The 14,777-nt window shown below is 39.2% G+C and overlaps 1 protein-coding gene across 1 annotated transcript in view; it reads left to right on the forward strand.

Annotated features, from left to right (window-relative positions):
- The window catches only part of ITGA8 (integrin subunit alpha 8), a 278,907-nt gene that overhangs the window by 248,264 nt on the left and 15,866 nt on the right, over positions 1-14,777 (forward strand). The window contains exons 27-28 of the mRNA XM_082258730.1: positions 4,610-4,723; positions 13,971-14,072. Coding sequence (XP_082114856.1) covers positions 4,610-4,723; positions 13,971-14,072 — 216 coding nt within the window. The remainder of the gene's footprint in view (positions 1-4,609; positions 4,724-13,970; positions 14,073-14,777) is intronic.

Here is a 14,777-nt window from a genome sequence, read left to right on the forward strand (position 1 = left end):
TTGACATGCTTTGTTTGCCTTCCTGTCAAGAAGGTTTGGTTTTTCTTGTTGGTTCGTTGTATTTGTATGTATGTTTGAAATCTCAATAAAAATATCTTTAAAAAAAAAAAAAAAGAAATGCAGAAGGAAAGGAATTAAATCATTTTAAATAAGGTTGAAAAAAATATTTCAAATACCTAATAAAGGGATTTTTAGGTATTTTCCTTATATTGAGGAAAACATTTCTCATGACATTTGTCACGATTGTTCTTTAAACCCCATTCATTCCTGATTCCTTTATTCAGAAGTGCAATACCAGAGGCTCTGGCATTGGACTGTTGAATGGGTGAGGGAGGGATATTTGAGGAGGGATAACTAGCTCCGAAAGCTTTCCACTTGGGCAGAAGTCTAACTTGGGCCTCAAATCTAAGGTCCTCCAGGGAGACAAACGAATGTGGAGAAAGCACAAGTGCTTAAAGGTTTCACAAAATGTTATCAGTATTGTTAGCTTAAGCACTATTTAGGTTCTGACAAGTCCACTTTAAAGAATGTAAATATATAAAACGCTCAGTAGTTTACTTATGTGTTGCATTAAAAGTATCCATACAAAAACCTTGAAAGCTCGCTCACTATATTCCAGTAGAAATTAAGACTCTCCAAGTCCATTACAAAGTTCCACATCCTCCACATGGGAAAGACAACAAATTCCTGATTCTGCATATCACAAGCTGTTTGGCTTGGCTGTTTTATTGTCACATACCTGATCCGAGGCCAAGGTGCTGAGAGGGCTCCCCTTGCAGCTAAGTGCAGTACACCCCTGAAGATGGTACAGGAGGTGTAGCACCCAAAGAAGCACAGGTTGCCAACAGTACTGAAGAGCTGGACCAGTGATGACCTGGTGAATGCTGGAAATGACAGGATACACAGCAAGGCAGATGTCTCTTGGGAAACACCAGATGTACTTGGAAAACTTGTGCACACAGGAAACAGTAGTAGAAGAAAGGCTGAGGGTCAAGCATGGGTAATCTATCCGTGGGCAAAGGCAGGTAGCTGAAACAGGAACTTGGCCAAGGTCACAACAGGAAGGCAGGCACGTAGTAATAGCAAAGTCCGTAAAGCAAGTCGAGGTCATATACAGATGATCAAACAGGAGCAAGGTTGGTAGAGCAAGCCAGAGGGTCAGTGCCAGGAGAAGAGATCACACAGGTCAGGAACAAGCCAGGTCACAACAGGAAATCCAAGGTAAGTACACAGAGGCTCAAGAACACAGGAAGGCTGACGACATTCCAGCAATTTGATGGAATCAGCAGCAGTCTTATATAGGCCAGCAAATGGCCTCATCTGTCACGTTATGCGTGCACCATTGCGCATACGCATTTGCTGATTAATGCCACCGCACACCTGCGTGTGCCAATTTGCCATTCTTCTGCCAATGCGCATGCATACGGGAGTGTGCCTGATGCACCCATCTCTAGTATTGGCAGCAATGCCAGTTCTTCCACGGCCATTTCCCTGACACTTAATCAAACATGGGTTAAAGGATAAATCCATCAAAAAGTGATAGCTTAATTCTTAAGTAGGGCGTGGTAGGCTGAGTCAGCCCTTGGCATCCTGAGTGTCTGGGATACTTCAACAGGATAGTCACTGAAAAAAATCTCCTTCCCAAAATTCCCAACTTTCTTCCATCCATCTTGGATTTATGGATGTTCCCACCTCCATATTTTCTCAACCTTATCTTGTCCATCTTGGAGTTTTGGATGTTCCCTTCTGACAAAAATCCCAACTTTATCCTGTTCATCTTGGAGTTTTGGATGCTCCCACTCACCTTAGCTTTCACCTCCTTGTGTTACATTCTCTATAATCTAAACTAAATGAAATGTCCTACAGTAAGAGTAGGATCTCTTTAAAATGGGTTATCATGCCAATGAGTAAGAAGGAGGTTGGCAGTGATACATAATCTACATCAGTGGTATCCAAACTGCGGCCTTTATCTGACCCTTGAGGCACTTTTCTTCCAACTAATATAAGCCACTATTCTTTCTACTGACACCAATGGTGGGGCACTATTCCTCCCACTAGCAGCAACAATGTTGTACTATTCCTTTCACCAGCCCCAATGATGGAGCACTATTCCCTCTACTGACACCAACAATGGAGCACTATTCCTCCAAATAATATCAATGATGGGGCACTATTCCTCCTCCTACTGACCACAGGTGCTATGTAATTTTCTTACTCCCACTGATCACCAAGCCTGAGGCATTGTTTGTTTCCACTGATTTTCCTGCTCCCAGTAAAGTTTGGAGACCCCTAATCTAAGGAACTGCTGACTCACAATATCATTGTTACCCTCTTTTTATTGTGCAGTCCTAAAGCACAGCAGGGTAGGATAGATTGCGAAACCAAGATCCCTTTACAAATATTTTGCCAGATAAAACAGTTCCTCCATATGAATTTTAACTGTGTGTACAGCTGCTTGAGTGGAGTTACCGTGTTAAAGGCTCTGAAAACGATTGTTTGAACAAGCCATTAGTCTATATCCAGTTGGAAGAGTTTGAGCTTACACAGGACTGGGAACTATCTGATCAGTGAAGGTCTTCTTAGTTTGTGATACACATTTTTTTTCTGTCCGGTAATTAGAAGCACATTGTATTGTATTTGCCAGATCTCTGGCTTTTTCTCCCATCTGGAGGCTTGTTTTCCTACAAGAATTCTTGTATAGTAGATTTTGTGATTATTTTCTGGCATGATTTTTTTATTTTATAAATCTGTTACAGATAACATTGCCATTTACCATTTTAGGTGCTAAAATATCATGCAAGAATGTTTTGTGGAAGGATGTGTATAAATGGTCATGGTGTTCCAAATATGTTCCAAATATGAGCTTTGTTCAGCAGCTTGTTAATGCAGTTCATGTGGTAACCAAAGGAGGGACAGCGGTTTTGCTGGATGACCTGTTTACCAAAGACCACAATCAGTAACACAAAGCTGGGTGTTTCATGCTACATTTTGAATGGAGCTATTATATATTTGATGATGATAGTGAAACACTTGTTTTTTGTTTGTATTTCTGTCCATTCCATCTTGAGATCTAAACAGCTCTGCCACACAGCAAAGACCTGTCTGGCAGGGCAGGAGACCTGATTTTTCTCTACCACATTTAGGTAACATTACAGGCCATGTCTGGACTCAAGACTTTGTCAGGAATAAAAAAAGAGAAGCAGTAGACTGAAGAGCTCTTCTCTCTGCTCTCTTGTCACATTAGCATGCTCCTCGTTTGCACATAAGAACTCCACTGATTTGTGTCTTTTACCTGGTTTTGAGCTTTAAACCACCTGACAAGTTATTGTACCTCTTAAGGACTCTCTTGATGAGATATTTGATGAGTTCCTGGGTCTGCACACCTGGTGTGATCATTGAAGGGTTCCCACTCTCTCCCTGTTAGATTATTTTATTTGTTTTATATTATGAAACAGGAACGCACAACTCCCAGATGGAAAGCAATTATGGCAGGGAGATCTCATTGTTGGAGTATCCAAGACCCAAGAAACCAGAGACTTAAGCCCCGTACACACGCAACGATTATCGGCCGACCGATCGTCCGTCTTTTGTCTAGAGTTGTGTTTTGTTGTTTGGAATGTGCCTAAACTGCACACGAATTTTCTCGCCCAACAAAATTCTACTTCAGAAGTGATGTCATGTGTTGGGTTGCTTTCTTTGTTTTCTTTCTTCACTGAGCATGCCCAGACTTGCTCATCAGATTTTTCGCTGTCGAAAATCTGCACGAAAATCGGCCGTTGTGTTGACAGCCAACAAAAATTTTATAGTCTGCACACCAGATTTTTTTCGGCCGAAAAGTCGGAGTTGGTTGTCGGAAGCATCATACTAACAGGCCAAAAATCGGCAGATCGGACTTTGGCCGAAAATTCCCTGCCAATTTTCGACGCGTGTGTATGGGGCTTGATCCTGCCCACCAGGTTCCACCTAGAAATAATAAGAAAAAATGCAGAGGGAAAGGAATTAAATCTGCATTTTAGGCAAAACGTCCCTTCAGGTGGTGGATTCAGTCCAAAGGGTGTGTGTGTATAAAGCAGATGAGATTTGATGTAGATTGGTCTCCCATTTGCAGAATATTCATTCAGTTCCTTTTTTATTGCACCATCTACAATCCTGACTCACGGCTAGCCCTGTACTGGGGTTTGCTCATGCTATTGCATAGCAGAAATTCACAGTGTAGTGTGTGTCACCACAACCCATGGTGGTGCATGCTTTAGAGTGTGTGCTATTTAGTTCTATCTATTTATTTATTTTGTTTATTTATTTATCTATTTATTTTGTCATCCATTGAGGTACATTACAGTCCATTTATTTTTGTTAGGCTGCCTAATGCAACACCCCACAATTGCTCCTCAATAGCCACAATTGTGACACACTGTGTTCTGTTGTGTTTGGGCACCTAATTTCTTTTTTAAAAAAAAAAGATTTTATATACATAGTAAAAGAACAGGTATAACACATCAGTTTAAATTATAAATATAAGAAAAAAATAACATAAACCTAACCCACAACTATTATCATTTCCCTTGAAAAAAATAATCTCAATGTACTAATTTCTTTACTCTTTTAACAGAACTGCACAAATGTGAAATGTTTAACCATCACCTGTAATGTGTGGCGTTTGAATGGCGGCGAACGCGCCCTTATAAAGATCAAATCTAGGCTCTGGGCAGAGACATTTTTACAGGTAAGTTAAACGAAAACTCTCCCTAAAATAATGTTTTTTCATACATAGTTGCTATTCAAGCCAGTTTTTTAATTTACCGTTAAAAAAACAGACCTTGTTATTTCATTCTTTAGTCGCTGTGATTTTATAAATCTTTCAACAAGCTCATATGTTGGTTTCTTTGCAATATTGCAAGCTGTTTGTGTACATATAGCCCTCTTTTTTATTTACTTGGGCAGTTGGCCTTGTCAGAAACCTGAACAGAGCTAAAAGGTATATTGCAGGCATCCCTGGCAATGGAAATTTCCTTTTAGCTGAAATATTTTCTATGGTTCTTTATGGCTAAAAAGATGCAAATTGCTCAGGTGGGGATAATGAAGGCAGATCCTTATATTTTTTAATTCCTTAGTTTAGTTTTTTTTATACAACATCACAGTAAGCAGATAGAATAAGCAGAAGAAAACAGGGGACAGAGGTTGAATGGACTGAAGTTGTTGCCTGAGAATCTAAATCTATAATCCTCTAGACATTTGGAATAGGTTTCGACCTTTAAAAATAGCATTTGCTTTGGCAGGGAGTGGTGGTTTTAGTTGGAGTTTGTCTTTTTGGAGCATGCCCATGTGTTAGTCGGCATCTTCAGCATAATATCACTGAGGATGGCTCCAGTGAAGCCTTCCTCTACATAGCCGAGTATGGTCAGATCCTTCTATTTAACGGTTAGGGTAATGATGTGGTAAGGCAAACATCATTTTATTTAAAATAGAAAAGTCAAAAGACTCTTCCACTGCTCTACAAGAGCAACTCTTCAATGACACTCATTTTGCCAGACTGTCCCATATATATATTATATATATATACTGTGTGTGTGTGTGTGTGTGTGTGTGTGTATATATATATATATATTTATATATATATATATATTTACTGTGTGTGTGTGTGTGTATATATATATATATATATATATATATATATATATATATATATATATATATACATAGTATCTCACAAATGTGAGTATACCCCTAACATTTTTGTATTTTTGTAAATATTTTATTATATCCTTTCATATGACAACACTGAAGAAATGACACTTAGCTACAATATAAATTAGTGAGTGTACAGCTTGTAGAACAGTGTAAATTTGCTGACCCCTCAAAATAGCACAACACACAGCCATTAATGTCTAAACCGCTGGCAACAGAAGTGAGTACACCCCTAAGTAAAAATGTCCAAATTGGGCCTAAAGTGTCAATATTTTGGGGTGGCCACCAGTATTTTCCAGCACTGCCTTAACCCTCTTGGGCATAGAGTTCACCAGAGCTTCACAGGTTGCCACTGGAGTCCTCTTCCACTCCTTTGTCATGACATCACAGAGCTGGTGGATGTTAGAACCTATGTACATCCTTCTGTTTGAGGATGCCCCACAGATGCTCAATAGGGATCAGGTCTGGAGACATGCTTGGCCAGTCCATCACCTTTACCCTCAGCTTCTTTAGCAAGGCAGTGGTCTTCTTGGAGGTGTGTTTGGGGTCGTTATCATGTTGGAATACTGCCCTGCGGCCCAGTCTCCGAAGGGAGGGGATCATGCTCTAAGTAGGTCACAGTACATATTGGCATTCATGGTTCCCTCAATGAACTGTAGCTCCCCAGTGCCGGCAGCACTCATGTAGACCATGACACTCCCACCACCATGCTTGACTGGAGGAAAGACACAACTGTCTTTGTACTACTTACCAGGTTGCCACCACACACGCTTGACACCATCTGAACCAAATAAGTTTATCTTGGTCTCATCGAGCCACAGAACATGGTTTCAGCAATCCATGTCCTTAGTCTGCTTGTCTCAAGCAAACTGTGCAAAATGGAGAAGTGATGATGTAAATTAGCGGAAGTCTGTTTACATCTGACCACCCATAAATTCTCTGATTTCTCTGGTTTTTAATCTTAACCCTGAATGTATACAGATGTCTCAAAAGAGACATATGTCCCGTTCTGCTTCAGCAGGGTATATGTTAATCATGGATCCCCTGCTAAACAGATCAAATGGTGCCCCTGTGAAAGCTTTTTTAGCTGTGTTACAGCAGGGTAGCAAAAAGATGAAAACAAACCTGCAACCCTGGGTTTTTTTTGTTTTAATCATGCCCTTTTTAGTATAGTAGCAGAGATGTATAGTAACGAAGTAGAACTACTTAAGTACTGTACTTAAGTACCGAAATGCGGTATCTGTACTTTCCTAGAGTAGAATTTTTTTCTCCTACTTCTACTTTTACTTCACTACATTTTTTCGATGATTTCGATACTTCTACTCAAGTATTTTTTTTTGTGCTGCATAGTTACTCGTTACTTTTAAAAAAATTACCACTGCCAGAACAGTAGATGGAGGTTGCATAAAGCTCAAAAAAATGTGTATAATGTCATTTGTAAATCAGCGCATACGAAAATAAAGGCTGTGTATAATAAAAGCTGCTATACCAAATCTTTCCAATAAAAAGAAAATATGAAACAAACAAATAAATGGTGCTACAGCGCTTAAAGTGCATCAAGAAACTACTAACAAACACAGGTTAATCATTTGAATAAATCATTTGAAATAATAAAAACAATATGATGTTCAAACTTTTGACTTCTTTCTTTAATAACTACATAACACAGTACTTGTACTTCTACTTTCAGTACTTGAGTAGAAATTTTTTTTCAAAACTACTGGTACTTTTTACTTTTAGTACTTAAGTAGCAAATTTTTTGAAAAAACTACTTGCAATACTTAAGTAAAAAAAATGTTGAATACTTTAGTACTTCTACTTAAGTAACTTTTTCTGCGAGCACTTCCACTTCTACTCAAGTAATTTTTTGATCGAGCACTTGTACTTTTACTCAAGTAGAAATTTCGAGTACTTTATACAAGTCTGTATAGTAGTGATTCTGGTGGCTGTACAACTGCTTGATCACTTCTCCATTTTGCCCAGTTTGTTGGTGCAACAGCAATGGTGGGCCTCGCTCCTTGCCAGTCTCATCTTGCTCCTCTGTAAACCCAGGACCACACCGGAGGGTCCAGGATAACCAATAGACTGCAGGTTAGAGGAAATCGGTAACATTCATTCCCCATCTCAGTCAGAGTTGTCGAATTCCGGCTTATATTAGCCAACTATTCAATCAGATTAGGGCTCCCTGCTCTTGATCTCTCTGTACTAGTGACAGGAGGTAACATCGGAAGTCTAATAGCTCCATGATCTCTCCATAAAGAACAGCTGTAACTACTAGCACAGGAGGTTATCAGTCCACCTAGCAATAGTAGCAAAAAGAAAAAAAAGGAAAAATGTTACTGAGACAAACCTGGTTTCCCCTTTCCAGAAATACAATTGCTGGAAACAATAGTTCACTAATGGTCTGGTTTTTATAAATCCATTATACTGTGATCTCAGCGTTAGAAGATAACCCATTAAATGTCCAGTTCCGACTTTTCTTCTCGACGGTAGCCAAGTTATTTTTGGAGCTGGATTAACTACGATGACGTAATGATTGCTTGCATTGTCTGGAGTCCAAGACTAGCTGCTGTTGGGCAGATATCAAAGTAAAAAATATTAATCAGATGATTCATCTTTGGATTAGATGAGAAACCAGATCTAAATTGTACATATCCGTCCTTACAGAACACTTGTCCAAGTGCCAGAAACGTTTACAGAACACCTTTACACTCAATTATAAAGCCAACTCGTGCACCTCACAGCTTAAAAAACAATTTGGACTAGTTCATCAAGACAAAGAAGGATGATTATGTGCAAAGTGCAGTAAATCACAACAACCAATCACAAATCATCTCTTACATGATTCAAATTGAGTGAATTGAGTTTCTATTAAATTACTTTTAATTCAAATGACCAAAACTACCACTTTGTAATACTCCCATTATTAAAACTAGAGTGAAGGGGGAGATGCATTCATAAGCGATTGAAACATCATTCACATTGTGACAGACGACATAAAGCATCACATATAGTATATATAAAAAGGTGCAGCACTGAAAACAAATTAAATGACAAAGTGAGAACCTCTAAAGTTTAAAAAATATTCAGTAATGGCAAGTAATATACAATAGAAAAAAGAGAAAGGAAAACTCATAATCCAAAAAATTATCAAAACTTCCACAAATAAAGTCCACAATAAACACAATAAGAAATCTCTGCCACGCTCTGTGTGGGGAAACACCTGATGGAAAGTCAATGATAGCTAATTGAAGAAGTACTGTGCAGTGTTCCCCCGACTAAAAAGTGTATTGCAGCTTTTTACCAGAAGATTTTGACCTCTTTACTACAGATGATCATACAGCACATAGGGGATTAAGGTCTCCCTCAGACCATTATGTCTCCTCAGTCTGTACCAGTCACAAGTGTCTCCAAAACACTCAGGAATAAAACACAACAGGCACTCCTATAGTATAATACTGTATACTTAATGCTTTAATAAATATATAAAATTGTGCACTGCCATTGTCAAAGGGCAAAAAGACTTAGCAAACAAGTGCAGTGCCGACTTGTGTTCCTACGGGCTTACACTGAACACAATCCTGACCATCTATCAGGATCAATTTTTGTGGTGACGTCACTGACATAGACCCAACCTACGAATTTCGTCATTGATGACATCTTCATCGGGCTGAGCATTTTGGAAACACTAGTGACTGGCACAGACTGTTAAGACTGAATGGTCAGAGAGAGACCTTAATTCCTTATGCGCTGTATGACCATCTGTAGTACAGAGGTCAAAGCCTTCTGGTTGGAAGCTGCAGTACCATTTTTGGTCGGGGAACACTGCACATTGCACATTACTTTAATTAGCTATCAATTACTTTTCACCAAGTGTTTCTTGCCACTGAGTGTGTCCTAGACTTCTTATTCTGTTTATTGTGGACTTTATTTGTGGACTTTTTGAAAATTTTGGTATTATGGGGGGTTTTTTGCTCAGTTTTTTATTCTTTATCACTTGTCTTTACTGAAACTTTTTTAAACTTTAGAGGCTTACACTTCTTTGTCCTTTAATTTGATTTCAGCGCTGCACTATTTTGTATATATTTGTACAGGAGTTTCCGTATCTAGACTCATAGTGCTGGCGGCTCTTTTTAGTTGTTGGTCCTGAGCACAGTGATTTTTCTTCTTGTCTAGTTTACAATAACATACAGTATATAGGTACAGTATATTTAGAACCACTTTACTTTATTGATACTGACAGCGCTGCATTTAATTTCAATATCTTCCTGTAGTAGAGATATAAAATTCTAGTTGTAGTACAGCTAGAAAAAAAAGAAAAAAAAAAAACAAATGTATTTTGTGATAAAAAAAAGAGCAGCTAACATCTCTCAGGACTGCTATATATAGAACAAAACCGTAGAAACAAAAACCGTCTGTGCGTGTGATACAGAGTCTGCAAGGAATTATTTCAGGAAGAAAAGCCATACATTATTCGGTTTTGTCAGAGCCCTGTAGTATTTTGCTTTAATTGGAAGTAAATGTTATACACAATGTCTTAGGAGTCTCTAGATTTCAGAACTATTCCCCCAAGTGTAGAGAGGAAAAAAATGCAGACCCGTATTTTCTCTCCACATCTGGCTCAGGTCCACTTATCTCTCACATTACCAAAAGCTCCATCATCCAGAGATCCTGGGCTTCTTTTTATGGCTCAGTCTAAAGTCTTGGGACTCAAGGGAATTCTTGGAAGTGCTGTAGAACACCATCTTCTCTGGTCTGGTATTGTCATTCACATTCTGACTGTGTAAGCCATCAGGAAACTTAGAGTATATTTACAACAACATTTCCTACTGAGATGTGTCTTTATATAGTCCTTCCCTAAAAAAAAAGTAATTTACTGTGTTGACACATGAGGAGGAACCTCGGTAGAACCAGCACAGCACCACAATACAAGACCATGTGTGCAATGATGACAACCTGTTCCTCAGCTGGCCATACATGATTAGATTTTTGTTCATATGTTTGTATGGAAATTCTGAAAAACATTTGCCACATGGAGTCAATTGATTTCGAAAGCCCTTGAAATTTCATCCAGATCTGCTACTTGAATGGAATCCCAGTTGAGTTAAACAGGTTTCATTACAGTTTTTTCCTGAACGATAACCACATTCACAGTTAGACTTTCTTCCATTCTGCTTCTTTAAAATGTCCTTGTCACTTCATTAAAAATGAACACTGATTTGATCCTAATAATCATTAGAGAATCAAATGAACATTCCAAATGTAGCCCTTACCTCAACAGGAGCCGCTGGTGATGATGGATCCTCTGTTCTGCCACGACTCTCTTAACTGCTCAGTCCCAACTGACACACTTGGTTATAGACAAAATAACTGTTCACACCTGTGGACTTGAAGGGTTAGCAGGCTGCCATTATATAAGAACACACAGGAATAAGGTCACAAACAGCTTGGCAGTAAATAATTGCATATATTATAGCAATTCAATACAGCACATTGTAAATCACCAAGTAACAAGCAGATAATAGCAAAGGCTTAAAGTGTTTGTTACCCCAACATTTCATACTCCTGTCATGTGCCTGCTGTACTATGAACTTGTATGAGAAAGTATCCTGCTCTCTTTGTATTGCTTCCTTCGTGTGAAATCCCTGGTGTTCCTGCCAGTCCCTCTGTTTTTTTACTAGAAACTGACCAAACTAAGCAGGAGAACACATTTCTCTAGCTATGCTGGGAATTCAGCCTGCTCTCCTCCTATGATCAGACGTGACCTGACAAGGCCCCCCTCCCTGCACAGGCTTTCACTGGGAAGCTCAGTGTGCTGCTGCCCCCACCTCTTATGCAGCTGAGAAAAGAGGGAATGTGATCACTTATGAAAAAGGGGAAAAAAAGGCATTTATAATGATCTTTTAATCTATAGACTATCATTAAATGTTTTGCCTTTCATTTATATTTTTAGCTGAAAGGGTTGTTTTACAAGGTGAGGGTTAACAAACACTTTGAGGGCATTATTATAAAAGAATGGACAATGGACAATGGACCACTAACTTGCACTTAAAAGAACTATAGCTAGGGTGAATTGAGCTATAACTGGGTAATCAGAGTCTCAAATCGGTATCAATCAATTCAGAGTATAAAGGGTCCTGGCGTACACCTCATGCATACAACCCCAATAGGGCAGACATATGCATTTCTAGTGTGGGGGTACCCCTGGAAATGGTAGAAAGTACCTGGCATCTTTCAGTAAAGTTTTAGTGAGTAAAGAATGGCTGGTGGGCTGCTAAGTAGGAGCAGTCTCTATTTGGGCTAGCAGTGTGTGGTGGGTGTTTAGGACGTTTCTTTAGCTAACCACTTCCCGAAGGATGACTGGTCTAGTACCAAAAGCTTGGTGATGAGCAGGTTCCAGATATAGCAATTCTCTCTCTCTCTCTCAGGGTCAGGTGCTGGTCAGTCCTCTCTCCCTGAGGTGGGTGAACAAGCACAGCAACAGGTCCTCTTTGATCCTCTCCAATGGCTCTGGTCCCTCAGATGTAAGGCACAGAGCAGAGGACATGCTTGTAGTACCGATCCCATCAGGAAGAGAAAGCCACACAGAGCCTGTAGCATGCAGCCAGAAAAGAAACCAAGGAAGTGTCCCTAGGGAATTTAACTGGACAAGGCTGGGTAGTAAAGGAGTGTGAAGAAATAGAAAAATAGAGTAAAAAATAACATTTATTGTTTCATGTTAAAATGTAAACGTACAATGACAAAAACACATAATTCAATAAAAACTAAAGAACATAGTCACAAGGGAATGTTCAAATAGTATTGAATGTAGCCCAATGTGAGAGTGTGGATCACTGGTTCTTGATACAGATGTAAACGTCCAACATGTTTTGGAATCTAAATTGCGATTCCTTCTTCAGGGAAGTGTGTAAAGAACATGTAATCACCACATCAACATCTAAAAATATATAAAACATGCATGACGTTTTTTAGTGTGTGCACAGCTGCTAGGCCATTTTTCCATCAAAACAAAACAAAAGAACAAATTGGAAAGTATATAAATGCATCCACTTACCGCAGTGGCAGGATGCATATACATAGACCGTTCAGCCAATGGGCGAGAAAGGGATAGGTGTATATAAGCCCAATCGCCACAAATAGTTGGTTTAATTATACTGGTGGAGGAGAGTGAGGGGGAAGAGGGGGGCGCCCCAGTGTGGTACAAGACACAAAGAGGAGCACAGACCCCCACATACACGGCCCTCAGAGCACCCGCTGTCCGTCGCTTACCTCCCAAAGGTAGCACCCCAATAGCGGTCACAAGGAGCATGCAGCCAGCAGCGCTCTGTAGTTCCACGACACACGCACAGCTCCCAGAGGCAGGGAGAGCGAGTGGAGGAAGAGTATGCACACAGGGCTGCTCCTACAACACAGGGGCAATGGGGAGAGGAGCCAGCTGTAATGCCCAACGCTCCTCACACACAGCTCCACTGTGGCGGGGGGCAATGACAACTATGGGCACCCGGCAACACAAAAATAAACATTTTATAATTTAATTCTACTAGTGTATGAACAGCAGGGGGTCTGCTGTGTATGATTTTGGCAAAACCAGTGAAAGGAGACAAATAATATTAGGCAAACCTCTAGCACAGATGTAGTAATTTGTGAAACAGAAAGTCATCCTGTTGTCTTGTGCAGTATAGACCAAGAACTGTAGAAGGGACATAACAAAGCTAATAAACGTACATGCCAAACAGTGTTTTTGACAAGCAAGTTTCTTTATACTTGAAGCTCCATATTTTTAAATGTCCTAATGCCTTAAAAGGAATGCATATTTATTAATTTTTTTTTCTACAAAACTTGTAAAAGAGATCAGCTTGATTAATAAAAGATCTTTTTAATGTGTTTTAATGTTTTGCAAAGCCATGTAGAATTATACCTGTATATGTAGGCAGCCACATTTTTTCACACTCTTAGATGTGGTGGCTGTATTCATTTTCTTTTTTTAGTTTTTTTTTCCTTCTGTTTTCACCTGGTGATCTGGCCAGTAACACACCAAGTGTATCAATCCTTTGCAGGATAACCAGTTATTTTTTTAATACAAGATGAAGACTTAAAAAGATTTAAATTCACTTTTAAAATAACATTACTATGCTGAAGCTTATGAGATTTTAGTGATTGGAGTTAGGTCTGCTTGAGCTAAACAATGCAGTAATTGTTCATATGACGGAGTTACTGAAAATAAACCAGACTTTCACTTTAATACTGAAATATAACTTTAGTAATTAAATATATTTCCATTGCAGAGGAAGAATGATCATTACGCATTGACAGCAAATGTATCATTTGAAGTCAAGAAGATGCCGTACAACATTCAGCCAGCAAAACTTCCAGCAGCCAGCATAGCAGTAAGTACTAGACACAGTTATAGTAAGTTATAGTTATAATGAGGTTTTCCATTAGTAGACATGCATGTGTGGGTACCAGCAGTAGAGATCAATGAGCTGGGTAATGCAGAGACGGGTAGCCCATTCATCTCTTCTAAAGGTTAGTACTTGGGTAGACATGGTACAACCTAAGGTATTTCAGCTATCCTTTAAAATTCTTCAAGAAAGAAGATTTATACAGCGTTGTATAAATGAGTAATATAAATAAGATGGCAATATTCAAAGTAATTGTTTATTTTTTGGTAAGTCCACCGAAGATTGATCTGGCTTTAGATGGAGGCTTATGAACTCAGTACAACATTTGTGTGTTCTAGAATTTTCTGCCTCACTTTTTTTGACTGAATTCATTATCTGTTTTCTTTGTACCCCAAATCCTAATTAGGGCAGTAATTATGCATCAAAAAGGTGATGTTGCACCATTGTTTTCTTTTTTTTTTTTCTTAAATCCTATTAAGTAAAGTTGCTCATGTAAGGAAACAGCCACATTCACCACCTGTGGGTAGCTGGGGGTCCTCCGTGCTTGTGGCCAGATCCTTTGTTAGTGTGTTCCTCTTTGGCTTGGTCACATTGCTCTGGCCCATGCACCCACTATGTATGCTGATTGAAATTTGGTGCTGCACAGCAACCTATTAGGTGCTTTGAGAGAGTGCCTTCGAAGAAGGATAC

The sequence above is a fragment of the Pelophylax lessonae genome, assembly GCF_965119305.1.
Source record: "Pelophylax lessonae genome assembly, chromosome: 5".
Lineage (NCBI taxonomy): Eukaryota > Metazoa > Chordata > Amphibia > Anura > Ranidae > Pelophylax > Pelophylax lessonae.